The sequence below is a fragment of the Cylas formicarius genome, unplaced genomic scaffold, assembly GCF_029955315.1.
Source record: "Cylas formicarius isolate icCylForm1 unplaced genomic scaffold, icCylForm1.1 PGA_scaffold_8__14_contigs__length_24414737, whole genome shotgun sequence".
NCBI classification, from domain to species: Eukaryota; Metazoa; Arthropoda; class Insecta; order Coleoptera; family Brentidae; genus Cylas; species Cylas formicarius.
Window position 1 is genome coordinate 24260192 of NW_026844361.1, and position 15214 is coordinate 24275405.

The 15214-nt window shown below is 39.2% G+C and overlaps 1 protein-coding gene across 1 annotated transcript in view; it reads left to right on the top strand.

The window, feature by feature from the left end:
* Positions 1-15214, top strand: part of LOC132705887 (nuclear pore complex protein Nup88) — a 48465-nt gene that overhangs the window by 19963 nt on the left and 13288 nt on the right. Inside the window, exon 2 of the mRNA XM_060676832.1 lies at positions 12620-12789. Within this exon, the coding sequence (XP_060532815.1) occupies positions 12620-12789 (170 nt within the window). The remainder of the gene's footprint in view (positions 1-12619; positions 12790-15214) is intronic.

Below are 15214 nucleotides of genomic sequence, written 5' to 3' on the forward strand. Positions count from 1 at the left end.
GCATGCCAGGTCATCGGCCTTATCGCTTATTAAACACATGAGAATGTGCAGGGTCGGTTGCCACATGGAGATACATGTACTTGAATGTTTCCATGTATTTGTATCCCCGTAATGTTTAATTAACTTTGATTTATTCTTACACTACTCATAAATCCGTTCGCTTTAAGACGGGTGGAGGGATTGAGTTTGCTTATCCGCGATTTTTCCACGTCAATCGCACGACACGCGTCAAATCTCTCATTAAACTACCACGGCCGGGACCGAGCCGGTAAGAAAACAATTTATTCCCGGTAGCAAACAAAAACCACCCGAAACGATTACAGCTGCTAACAAGTGTCGCCGAAACAATCGTTCGAAATCCGATGGAAATCTTTCATTTTCCGCGAAAGGGAACACTTGAACCCTGTAAACGGAATAATTAAGAAAACAATCGCCACAAGGGAGGAAACAATACGGGCGGGAGTGACGACAACGAAGGCGCCCTCCCGCGTCGACACTCGCAATCAAATCGCGCGGATTCAAAACAAACGAAAATCAACAATAATAACAATAATTTCTCGCGCCCACCCCCGGTTTAATTAAAATGGCGGCGGGTTCTGAATTAAAACTGTCGCGAGTAACGTTTGTATTTCGGAAAATGAGATTCGGATATTAATAACTCGGCATGGATGGGACGAATTTACTGTTGTCCGGAGAGTGGCATTGCAAGCTATAGCTGAACAAAAAATTGTCTCGTCAGCTGGAAGGGTCAAGTAACTTGACCTATTTTTTTCTGCCTGATCGTTACTTTTACCAGTTAAATTCATGAGCTGTTGAGCCGGTTGAAACTGACACCAGCTTCAGTGTACATAGATGGCTGTTTCAGTTAATCAAAAGATTGGCAAATCTGCAGCAGTTGATGTATCAATTGATTGGACTTGTATTCAGAACAGCCCTTGACTGATTTGAAGCTGCTTCGTTTCAATCGACTAAACGGGGGGTAATCACAGTTCATTATTAGCTCATTGAAATGTGTTTCATTATAATCAATAATTAGTAGCTGATCAGCTGAGTGGAACCCATTGCACCGATTTCAGTGTGTAAATAGAAACCTGGTGTTGTTTATTAAAACATTGGAAAGGACAGTGCAAATCAACATTTGCCTTCAATGTATTGCCAGCTATATGCTCATGTGAGTACTGATTCTAACTAACATTTAATGCCTATCGAAAATAGTCACCAGATTGAAACTGACTCCAGTGTAAATGAAGACCAATCATTGGCGTCATTAGAAATTTGGTGATTTGATGCAAGTAATCAATAAATTACCTCACACAATCAATCAGACAATCAGCTGATTACACTGTATTCAGGACAGTCTACATATTTGAACTGTCGTCAGCACTTCATAATTAAACTTAGCCCTTCAATGAAAGCGTAGTAAGTCCAGCGACTGTATCACGATAACCGTTCTCCATCATGATGAAAGATAAGGAAATATAAACATACTAAAATTGTAGCTGACTTTGAAAATTATAACATAAAATTAAATAAAGGAATGTGGTTTGCTTTATGAGAACTAGATCTCTTCTAACAAGCAAGATATTCAATAATGTAAATGTTATTAATAACTACTGCCTTAACTCTATTTTAAAACTCGTACCAGATCGTGAGATACAAGAGTTCTATGAAAGTAATGTAATACCAGATATTATGGAAAATCATTTAGATTTTCAGCGTCTAAAATACTTAATTTATTAATAAAATAAAAACCAGAGTTACCGCAGTGGAGGGTATTAGCATTCTTAACATTAAGTTCTTTCTCCCATTTTTGTTACCGTATTTTACTCATCATGAACTTCTGTCTAACTTCTGTCGGCCTAAAATTTCTTCGGTCTGTACGTATTCTACCAATGTTTTCAACGGTCTTAAAGAAAATAATTGAAAAACAGTTGGTTAGCTACTTAACCAAATTTATTATAATTAACGTACAACAATCGGGATTCAGAACTAATTACAGCTGTTGCATATTCCATCTCAATATTTCTGATGATATTTTTAAGTCGGTTCAGTGTGCTAGTCGTACTTAGTCAGTGTTAGACTATTTTAAAGCGATTAATGCAATTAATCACCCGTTGCTTTTATCGACTTTGATATTGATTGAATTCGTGCATTGTTAAAAATTATCTTGTCAACTGTGAGTAGGCGGTGGTGTCTGGTGGCAGAACGTCAAGTTTTCTATAAGTATCCTCTAGAGTCTCGCTAGGGGACTGTGACAGAGTGATTTATTACTAATGTTTAAAGTTCCCTCACTGTTGAATCATAGGTAACTTTCATTTCAGTTTTTATGTAAACTTTGCAATTCGTTAGTGGATTGCCCTGAGTTGCTGAGCCAGCTGAACTTCCATGTTCCTTCAAGGACTACAAGGGCGTCACCTGTATTTCACCTAGTTACTCCAAGAACCAATTTTTTGATTAAAGGTGGTCTCTATCAGTTGATGAAATTGTTGAATGACTTCTGTAAGGACATTGAGGTTTTTTGTCTTAGTCGCTCATAGTTTACCACGTTTGTTAAACGTAAATTTGAAATATTATAATAGATAAATATTAGGTATTATAATAGATATTATAGTAGATTATAATATTATAATGGATAGATATGTTTCATTGTTACTTTGCTGGAGTGAATATAGTTGACTACTTATTGTAGTTATAGTTATAGCTCTCGTGATGAAATTGTCTTCTAAATGGATGTTAATCTGTTAGACAATAAAGATTATTATTATTATTAATATTATTACAATATTTTTATCTACACTTGATTTATAGCATTCAAAAAATTCAATGTCCATAAAACTTTGGTTGAAAGGAAGTGGTTAAATATGCAAAACACGCGGTTTTTACATTCAGCCTCTAGCCTTTACGTCTCGCAGATTTGTTTTTTGGGGCATCTGTTATTTTCTATTCGCATATCACAAATTTTAAGTCTTCTCTTCGTGTCTGCATCACTTTTATGCAGATGATATTCAGATGTATCTTTCATTTCTGATTGATGAGGCCAATCAGATAATTTCTGCGTTAAACTACGGCTTTTAAAAGCTGATACAATATAAAACGTACAATATTCTTATCTTCGATTGATCTATGCATTCACACTATAGCTCAAAACAAATGGTTACCTTTTTTAAGTCTCATAGGGTTGTTATGTTCTATTTATATATCGCAGTTCTTAAGTCGTCTTATCTTATCTGCATTACTTTTATGCCATAAAAATGTCTGGTATCAAAACAATAATCCTCTTGTTTGAACTGTTGGTGTTAAACTTCTCCCCATAAGCTCATATCCCTTGTTTTATCAAATGTGCTTGATTTTTTTACTATATTTCGTACTATTTTTCTGTATATTTCTGGATTTCGGATACTAGGTTTTGTGTAGGAATAGTCAACATTTGCGGAATGTTGAACGGAACTAAATTTCTTTAAAATATGTATTGACTTAATTCAATAAAAACCTTTTAGTACGTAATCTGATTTGCAATCTAAACGGCAACATCGCGTCGACGTTGTCGATTCCGCGACATACGCATTAAAATTAGCTTCGAAGGGGCGGCGGCTTGGGGAACGAGCCCCTCGCCCGGAAAATTGAACGATTTTTCCGCGAATTGCCCTTTTCAAATACAGATTTCGCTGCGTTATTGTAAAAAGCCGCGTTTATTTTCCGTCGAACGATCCTGTGGTTTTCGAAGGGGAGTCGGGCCGATTCTCTCTCGAATGTGGCGAATTCGTCGTTACACCCGAATGTACGAAAAGACGTGAGAGGTCACGGCACACACACAATACCGCGCCACCCCAATTAAAATCGGAGGATTTACGTGTACCGACGCTCCCCTCCCTCGCGTCGCCTTAATTAAAAGACCCGACCGAAAGAACCCGCACGTACACACGTATACGCTTGTCCTTACAATCCCCCGCTTGCAATTTACCGCGCGGCAGTAAGAAACGATATTACAACAAAAAAAGAGGTCCTTTTCGCTCCATATAAGTGTACCGCCCCGTATTAATTACACCCAATCCACCCGGCGTATAATCAAAAGATGCCCTTTTTTCGCCCCGTCTCATTATCCACTCTTGCAACTTGTAATTACCGCTAACGACTTAATTGACAACTCGTCTTAACGATACGGGTCCACTTGTCGCCCGTACGTATCGGCAAGACCGGCTTTTTTCCCCGTAGCGGAAGTCACGTCCCCCTCCACCCGGTCCCCCCCCGGCGCACTGCTCATTTAATCATTTCAGGAGTATGCCCAGTTGGAATGTATTGAGGCTACGCGAATCAAGTATCCAAAGGAAACAAATCGAGTCGTAATAATTGTAGGTGAAAAGAAGAAGTTGAAAAAATATTATACAGACATTTATACAGGCTTTATAGTTGTTGGTTTAGAAAGTAACTTAACTTAGTTTCACTTCCAAATCCTAGTTTTATCCCGCTTGGGCCCCCTGCTTTTCAACATTAGTTATCGCTTCTTCATTTCATCTCAGCTGGTGACTTAAAGTTATTTGTGAAATTGTCACTTCTGATGTTTGTCTTGCACAAGCAGTTATTATTATTTTAGACTTTTTGTGTTGCTAAAATGATTTTGCATGTTTTTCTCTTTCCATAGCTTCCAGTTCTTGTTGATTTTCTTAATTGCCCTGGTGGTATTTTAATTGCACGTTTTCTCTAAGTCAGTTATTTTCACGATGGAACACGAGCATATCTTGGTTTTCGTTGTCAATCTACCTTACTCGGTCTCCTTTAGATGTTACAATATTCTCGGTCTGGAAGATAAAAAAATCCTCCTACCGTCTTGCACATAACGTCGACGTCTTTGCCACCACCTTCGATGCTTGGCACGTGCCGCGCCACCTGTTGCTCGGGCCCCTTGTGGTCATTCGCACCCCCCGGCGGCACCGGACGCGCGACCTCAACCCTTGCCCGAGCCACGACGACTGACCCCTTCTTATCCCCCCGTTTCCCGCAGAGAAGGGGTGACTTTCTTAGACGCCACCGAATGTATAACGGACCGGCCGGATGGAAAGGGATACGGCAAAGGGCGAGCAAGGGTGTTGCGGGCGCAATTGAATAACCGTGCGAAACTCCCTTAACGTATCGCTGATTTACTTATAGTTTGATATTTATACCCTAATCAACGCCCGCCACACTTCTGCGTCTTCTATTTTGGTGGTAGTCAAGTTGGCTTGACTTGTCGTGGTCTGTCAAAATATCTACATTTGATTCTCCTTGGTCGCAGATCCTGTTGAACTCTCTCGCTTCATTTCCTATATCATTTGCTTAAGTTGCGAACCAACAAGTGACGTGCAGTTCACTGTTGAAATCATTTGATAACTCCATGGTTTTCTTTCCGATTCATGTGATTATCTGGCAAAAAAGACTGGAGCAAAGTCATTTGTAGGAGAATACAAATATCTAGGCACAATAATTTATAAAAAATAATGAAAGTTCAAAAGCAATGCGCACAAATCAGAAACACACTTACATTAATTGAGAAGATTGTTCCGTTGTCCTGAATGTACTATATTAGTGAGTTCAAATATTTATAAAGTTACTAGGGATAGCTTAGAAGACCAACACGAAGGGATGGTGTATGTGGTTCTGTAATATCAGATATAAAAGGGAAGGAACCAATGCAATCAGTACTAGCAAATGCAAAAAAAACATATTGATAAAACGTGTATCCATGAGAATGAACTCTAGAGATCTAAAAAAAACACAAAGGGATAATGATTGCCATGATAATTGAAAACTTTTGAAGAACGAGAACATAGAGTTTCACCTCAACGCAAATAGTTCCGTGGCAAACAAGAACTTATTTCCCCACATATACGACTTTCCTTGGAAAAATAGTGACTGTGCGGAAGGAAAAACGATATATATCTCTTAACGTGGATTAAGTTAGTCGCAGTGGACTCGGGCCATTTACAATCGCCCGTACCAATAAAACGTCCGCCGGTATAAATCGTCCTCCCATCTATATCAACTATAGGTATTTATGTGGAGTGTTAATCCAGGGTTGCGTCTTACGGGCATCCTTAATGAAATAGCAGCGGCGGCGCAATATCGTAAATCAAAATCAATCCATCACGGACGTCCGTTCCAACGGTATAAAGTAAATCCCCCGCCCCACCCCTTCAATGGCACGAGTTGTTGGAGAAAAAGCGTCACCCCCCGCCATGGTCCCCCGTCCGCAACCCTTTATCTTAGGCGGCCGTTCCGGAGAAATATGACGCGCAATAAAAACGGGGGTGGGCGATATCTGTCAGTGTTGAACAACGAGTTGGGGGCGGGGGGTACTTTGGAAAAAAAAGCACGCGCCAGTGACAAATGACGGGCAATCGCCGATTAAGGAAAAACAAACGAGAAACGCCCGGGTCTGATTAGAAAAAATGTCCGATCCCACGTTTAACCCCTTCTCCTTCTTCTTCGTGATCCAGTGTTGGAGGATGGAACATTTTCGCTTATTTAAAAAATAATTGTAAATATATGTAAATTGATCGAACAGAGAAGGAATACAATTGAAAGTTAAACTAGTAAACTAAAATTAAAATAAACCTGTTAGGACTAGAAACAACATAATTATTTACGCTAATCACGGCGACCGTCTCGAGTTAGGAGTTATATAGGGTATCCCATCGGAAACTTTGATCTATTATGGAAAAATTTGTATAGTAAGGTTTATCAGCATATTTCATATGGTGCGATTATATTATATTTCCCGCGTTCTACCTACTCTAAACATAAGAACAGCAACCGGAAAGCCTCGCCTTTTACCACGAAAAGTAGGACACCCTGTAAATCGCCCGTGCGAACTTCAATGGAAAAAAGGTCCCGCTCACAAAGCGCAAAGGCGATGACGTTAACGACTTTACCGAGTTCAAAGGGGAAATCGGGCTTTCTAGCCGGGTCTACGCCAATGCCTCGGTCCTTAATACAGATAAATAGATAAAACTGGTACATTGTCGACATTAAAACGACCGATGGGCACATTAAGGGACCGGCTGATTTAATTTGCCCGGGTATCGGTGTACGGCCATTTTTTAAGCAGATAGCGTCTCCTCCGTCGGGATAATGGCGTCGAAAAAAGAAAGGGGTACTCGCGCGCGGAACAATGGCCACCTACCCCCTCATTCCCGGCAATAACGATTACCAGTATAAATTATAAACCCGGGGATCAGAAAAAACATCACAGCCGCGTAGCTATTAGTCAGTATAGAGGTAGTAACAACCTTAAAATTGATGAACCTTGATGAACCATACATTCTCAGATAAATACACACAAAATACACCTCTCGGGATGACACACAATTTTATGAACATTATGGGCTTGACATCTATCCAAAATCTCTAGAAAACTCACGATCTAAATTTTTTGAAAACAGCCAAACTCTCCAGAATGTCGAGTGGTACAAAAATATTCGGGAAAGTCGTCTAACCCAGGCTATAAAGTCTGAAAGTATCTAAAATTCTATGCTGAGAAACACCGGACGAATCTAGTCTGGGCAAGGAAAAAGTGTGTAACCTGCACATTCTCAAAAGTCTTTAATTTAATGGATCAGATTTAGAATTTTCGTCATCGAGGCACACAATCCCGCCTTCGTTGCAGTCCAAGATGCCCCCCCGGTACGCGAAATGGTAATTTCGACGGTCGCCAACAATGGCGACAAGCTAGAAATCAGCAAACAATAACGAGTCGCTTGAACTTTAAGAAGATCCGGAGACGGTCGCAGTCATCCGGTCGCAATTCTCGCGGTATAATAATACCGGAGGACTAATAAAGGCTTCCTGCGTGTGTCACCTTCGTGGAGGAGCAGCGGCAGCACCCCACAATGGCGCGGAGGGGGAGGAAGTACTAAAACACTCGCGATAATTCATCCGCTCATAATGGCGACGGCTAATAGACCGACGTCGACGTCGTCGTCGGTCGGGCGTCTTCCTCGGAAGAAGGAAGTCGTCTCGGGGCGGGGCTGGTCGGGGGGCGGTTGTGGTTAGGTCGGTCGGCGTTAATTTTCAGAATTCACGGGCTATTATTATTGTCGGACTCGGCGCGGCGGTGGTGGCGAAAAAGATGATTCATGCAGCCGCCGCCGCCCGCAAGCCGAAGTTTTATCGGAACGGGAAGTTCCGGGATCCGAAACCAACAACGGATGCGGCTTCGGGACGAATTCGTCGAGATAATGCCTCCAACCTCCGCCTCTTCGCGAGTCCTTTCGTTCGATTGGGTTTCATCCGTCCCCCAAATCCATCAGGATCTCGAAAAACAGAAACGTCAGAGAATAACTCTGCATGTGTTTAGAGTCGGATTTGTTTTTCATAACTTTGCCGTTTTTGATGGTCGTTTCTTAATACGGTCTGCACGTAATGGTCAATCACCATTTAGTTTTCATAATTTTGAATCTAGTTCACAAAAAGGTGTTAGACAAATAAAATGTTTTTTAAAAATTCACTACTCTGCAGTACACGATGCTCATCTATTCGTAATAGGTGCAGTTGCACAGTTGCATCAAGAGCTATACGAATGTCTATCATCATCCGTGAACTCGTTTTTTTTTATTAAGGGTCAGCCTTTTTTTGAGATACTACGACGGTTGGTATATACTATTTTATCTTCAGCGTGTCTTTCGTATTAGCTTTAACCAGCAGCGATGTTTCGATTTTCGTTCGTTTCCGTTCCGAGTTATTAGCGTTACTGGGCCGTAAAATATGATTAATATTTCGGGCGACATTATCTTTGATGCCGCGGACTCGGAGGGGTGGAAAGACGCGCCCCCCAATCGCGTGTTTTGAATCAATGTTTGACTAATATCTTCTCGTCAATTAGTCGTCGGATGACCGCAAATTCGTCCTATTCCATATCATTTCTGAAAAATGTATCTGATTTAGTCATTCATAATAATAAGCTTATTCCGTAAGCAACAAAATAAATAAATGAAAATTCTCCCTAAAACCCTTAAGTTATTCGGGATCACGTATCATAAATTTAACCTGCCAAATATTGCAAAAAGTGACGTTAACAAATGTTTAAAGGAATTGCTACATTTATATAAAATACAAAATCTAACCTGCATAATATAAAAATTTTAAACATAAATATTACTTAATTCTTAGTATTTTTTTTTCGACGTTTTCCCCTTTTTTTGTTATTTATTCTTGCATATATCTATATGTTTTTTTTCTCACATTTCGTTTACTTTTTGTTCTTCATGCATCTATATTTATTAAGTAGTTTATTGCTTCGAGGCTTACAGATAGAATAAATTTTTTGAGAAGTTTTTAATAAGCACTTAATGATGTTGAAATTAGAAATCTCTGCCTTAAATCCTCATCTAGGAAATTATAAAAATGTTTTGTTTGTTTGTTTTGTAAATGTTTATTCCATTTTAATTCTGTATCCATTGTTATTCCTAAGTACTTTATTTTTTCTGTCTTCATTAAGTTTTTTTAGTTAATTCATTGAAAGCTTTGCCTTAATGGATTCGATATGGCTCTATTCTCCTTAGTAACTACCAAGAAAATCAAAGGAAATAAAAAACAAATGCAACAATCAAAATCAGTTGCAAATTTTTGATTGTTTACAGTTTATCATAACAAAATTGGACACCCAATGTACCAACTGCCTCTTTTTGTGTCGTTAATTCGATCGTAAATGACAATTAATGTTTTGTTCGATATTTCCACATTTTACCTATTTATTTTAAGCAACAATTATATGACGTGGGCCGTTTATTGTTTTCTCTTAGTCCAATTGACTTCCGTCCCGGTGAACGATAAGAAATTAGAATTTAAGATTTCTGTCAATATTTGAATCCAATTTCCGTAATGGAACATTAAGTCTGATTGCTTTATTATCTGATGGGTTTAATCCTTCGTCTAATACGTCGCGGAAAACGAAACGTGCGGTGGTTATTAAATTTCCCGGTATCGATTTCCCTTTATAATCGGAAAACAAACGAAAATTTAATAGTCGTTCAAAGTGCCGAATAATTCGCATGTTAAACAAGCAGGATTTGTGGAAGTTAATAGGATAGCATGCAAATTGTTTTATTTAGAAATTCAAAATATTTTGAATCTTTCTAGTTTAAAAAAAAAAAGATGAAACATTTACTAACAAAATATAAAAAAAAATACCAAATTTTTAAAATTTTACCAATATTTGTTGGTGAATAAAAAAAATTGAAATTTTCTTCTAAACATTTTATGACAACCAATCCAATAGCTAAAGAATTCCAAAATACTGATTTTTTTTTATTTTGAAATAATACGCACAAATATACATTACCATATCATACAAATGATATACAAATGATAAAATAATAAACAAATTTCACTAAAGCCTCATATATCTAATATCGATCTCGTTGTTATTCGGTTATTATTTAATTATAAATAAAACAAAATTATAATATGCCGATTATATATATATATATATATATATATATATATATATATATATATATATATATATATATATATATATATATATATATATATATATATATATATATATATATATATATATATATATATATATATATATATATATATATATATATATATATATATATATATATATATATATATATAGTTTATATTTTGTTTTTTCGTAGAACTTCTCTATATATATGTTTAGCTTTTGGTTATTGGGTTAAATTTGGAGAGGTAGCATCATATGCAAGGTCTATACTTTAAAAGCGTTTGGTTTTGTCATAGTGCCCCTGATAAAAGATAAAAGTCCAACAAAAAATAATTTGTATACGGAAGTCACACACATAATACACACAAAGTTAACGAAACATTTAAAATACATATAAGGGTTTAAAAAATATCGATACGCGACGTTTGCTCGCGTCGACTTTACTATTAAAAACCAGTAACGTCGACGCGAGCAATTGGTCAAGCTAATTGGTCGAAATCTTGAGGGTTCTAATTTATTTTTATTTATTATCACTATTGCTTCTCTCCAGGCTTTGGGGTAGACGTTCTCATTCCAGAGTTTATTGTACACTTCAAGCGGTGCTTGGTTGGCATGTAATGATTCATTCCAGTTGAAGAGGTGGAGTTCACCGTTGGAATCTTACTCCCTTACTTAAGGAATCATTTGCGGATGCAATTTGTAAGAAAATTAAATTAACGTGCGTACCCGGGGGGAGTGAGGTGGTCCGGGACGATCGGATACTTTCGGAAAATCGGCAATTATGGTCCCCCCATTTCCTCAAATTCTTAATATCCAACGATCGCCGTTTTTAATGCGGGGAAAAGTGCCGCGGGCCCGATCAGTTAAGAAAAACCGCCAAGATGGATTTTTTAATGCAATAATTCCGATAATTTATACTACTCGAGGGGGTCGGGCGCGTCGGTAAGCGAGACTCTTCGATTTAAATTAGCAATTTTTCGCCATAACCAAGATTAAATAGCCGTTTTTTAACGGGGCCGATATTAAAAAAGGAAGGCGCGCCTTTTTGCCCTTAATTGGTACATTTATCAATTTTTGCGATAAATATCGCCCGGAGATTATGGTTCGGGTTTCTTTACGCGCCATTTTTTTTTCGCTTAACAAAACGCGGCGGGAAAACAATTACGCTGGCGGTGAGAAATTTTTTAGTGCGTTGCAATGACGGGCGATATTTATAGACACCCCGCACCATCAGCCGTTCGGAAATTGGTACTGAACAACAAGTGGCTCCGATACTCATTTTTTTGTTCTTATTATACATTTAAAGTAACATAAATAATTAATACATAATTTATGCAGGGTGTCTCCTAGGTCATTCATTGTTCACACTCAAACAGGAGATAGAGGAGATTAGTTTTACTTAAAAGTGCTTATAAGGTATATTTCGTACAGCTAAATGTAGTAGTGGTCTGAAGAATGGAGAAAAACGTCCCGAATGCTAACTAGAAGTTTTTATACGTTCCCCGAAATAAAAAATGTTATTGAATTTTTCAAAATATAGTCGCATAAAACGTAACGATTTAAAAATACTAGTCCAGCAGATCTTAAAATATGTTTTACTGTGAAAATAGGTAACGTTCACTGTACAAAGAGATTGGAATGATAATAATCCCACGCACAACTGACACTCTGTTAGCAATGTTAGCAATACTCACCAATGACAACTAATGCCGGTTGTGCTTCAAAAATGAGGAAACGGCAGAGCACATATTGTGGGGAAAGTCCTCCAAACCGGGGAATGAAACCCTCAGACTTGAAGATCTGATTAAGTTATCCCCTCATAAAATAGCGGGCTTTGTACGGGGGCTGTGTCTGAGGGAGTGAATACTTGGGAGTACGCTGCATCAGGTAGCAACCGAAGTGTTTTTTTGAAGGAAAATTTATATCTAAAATTAAATTTCTTGTATATGAATTTTTAAACTTTTACCACTGCTAATATCCACCTAAGTATGCTGTTACATTTATTCATTATTACAAGTCAGCCTAATATTCACGCCAATTCAAATTTTCCCGCTCAAAGCGGCTTAGAACTCTCACTACTGATCTACTCATAGAAACTTGTGGGATGTAATCCCATTACGTGCAAAATAAATTCAATATTCATTCCGTACTGCAATATGAAATTTGTTCCAGAAATTATTACCCCTTCACCCGCCACTCTTCACCCCCGAACGTATACTAGCAAATGAGACGGGAACCATGTTGGTAGTAGCCGGACCCAACGGAGTGCTGGTACTACAACTGCCCCGTAGATTTCCGCCCCACGGCGCGTTCGACCACAACAAGGAGGTGGTGTACTGCAGGTGAGCGTTGCGTCGAAAACGAAACTGCTCATCGTCGTTGTCGTAAACGCAAAGCCGGGGAGAGCGGAGACCCAAACTTTGTCGAACCTTAGAATCCTAGCCTTGAATATGCATTACAAATATAATCGCCGTCGGCTTCGCTAAATTGTTGAAGTTTCCGTCGTCGAGGATTAGAAAAGCAACCGTTATCGGGATTACAATATTGTTTAAGTGCTCGGTTTCGTCGGACGCGACAGGAAAGAACTCCGGGTTTTCGGGAACGCGGTACATTAGCGGCGTCCCGCGGCTTTGACCGGATCTCGGTCGACGAGGGTGCTCTTCTACTAAGTAAAAAATGGGGGTTCACACAACAAACCTATTTAGAATCACCCAGTATTAATATAAACTATTCGTTTAATTTGTTTTTGTATTTAGAGAACGGTGGGGATTTTTTCAAAAACTTATTCTAGGTTTCTGGAATTAGGAAATCCAAATGATAGACCGAAAAGTCCTAAGAATAACTACAAAAGAACAAGATCGGTTTGTAGCTCAAATAGCGAGAAGAAATACTCGAGCTCTCGTCTCGAGCTTCAAATGCGACACGTTCAAGCTACAGGTGTGGTGGTTTCGGTCGAAACTTGCAGAAAAACGCTTAGCGACTTCGCGTTGGGAAATTATTTACAGTTAAGGGTCCGTTTAACTTGGTGTTTGAATCATGAAAATTGGACTGTTGAAGATTGAGATAATGTCTTATTTTCGATCCGATGACAAGCGAATTTTAAGAGGTTGGAACCTACCTGTTTCTAACGACAAGGGCGTGGAATTATTGGTAAAATAACTCCTAAATTCCCGTTCGACAAAACCGAATAGGTCAAAGGTATGTCTTAGTTTTGCAGCCTGTACTAAGCCTCTGGTGATTTTGTTTTGGTAATTTAATGCAAGATAATGCAGCTCCAGTTTTAGAGTGGCCGAGACCTCAGAGTACAAGCCAGCAACGTGGTTCCGGTACGTGGATGACACCTTCGTGATTTGGAAACATGGTATGGACAAGCTCAACAACTTTCTGCAGCATCTCAACAGTCAGCACCCCAGCATCCAGTTTACTATGGAGACTGAAAATGACCAACAACTTGCATTCTTGGACGTACTAGTGAGGAAGCGAGGTAACAAGCTGGGCCACACAGTTTACAGAAAACCAACCCATACGGACAGATACCTGCATGCTCTATCCAACCATCACCCAAGTCAAAAGTATGGGGTTATCAGAACCCTGACAGAACGAGCCCCAAGGATTTGCGAACCGGAGAACCTCCAGATGGAACTTGAACACCTAAAAACTGCGTTCGAGGCAAATGGCTACAGTAAGAGGGAGATCGAGAGATCAATGAACTCAAGATCATCAAGATCACGGGATACCGAACAACGACCCTCCACCTCCCACGCATATCTGCCGTATATTCCGAGTGTCACCGACAGGATTGGCAGAGTATTGAAAAGACACGACATCAAAACAATCTTTAAGCCTACAAAGAAGATCCAGCAGACCATCAGGTCAGCGAAGGACAAGAGGGGCTCACTTTCAGCTGCGGGAGTCTACCGCATTTCGTGTTCATGCGGAAAGGTCTACATCGGAACTACCAAGAGATCAATGGGAACGAGACTTAAGGAGCATAAAGCAAGCTGCAGGCTAGGACATACAGAGAAGTCTGCAGTGGCTGAACACGCACTGGGCAGCGGGGAACACAGGATACACTTTGAGAGTAGTAAGTTACTAGCATCGGTCAACGGCTATCACAACAGACTAGTCAGGGAAGCCATTGAGATTCAAAAACACCCACACAATTTCAACCGAAAGGAGGAGACCCTTAGACTCAACCAAATCTGGAACCCGATCCTTACGAACGCCCGAGCAGTACCGATCGATATCCCGAGACCAACCGAAGCGGAACAAGCCCCGCCCTCCACCAATCGGCATAAATACAACCTGCGCAGGAGAAATCGTCAGTCTACGTCCAACATCGGAGATGGAAGGACCTCTGAAGAAGCTCTCCACTCGTGCTAGCGAAACGTTAGGAAGTAATTCCAATCGACGACGGCCTTTAAACCCGAATGAAGATAATAGCTTATCAACGGGCCGCGAAAGCCTTAACCAATTTATAAGTTGGATTCCACTTGAATTTTATACTCTGTACATTATTTTCGATTTTTTCCTTTCAAAAAACTGGAGCACTTTATCTCAAAACCGCTTCTTTATAGATAAGCTATACTCCGAAGAAATATCGAAAAACAGGCACCCTTTGGAAGCGAACAAGGAACAAAAATCAATTGGTTAGTTGCTTCTTTCCAGGAAGTAAGAAACAATCCTTCACTTTAAGATGGTTTTTTCTATTTTAAAATTTCTGAGTCGTATAGTATAGTATAGTATCGATGTTGTTGTTAAATTAGA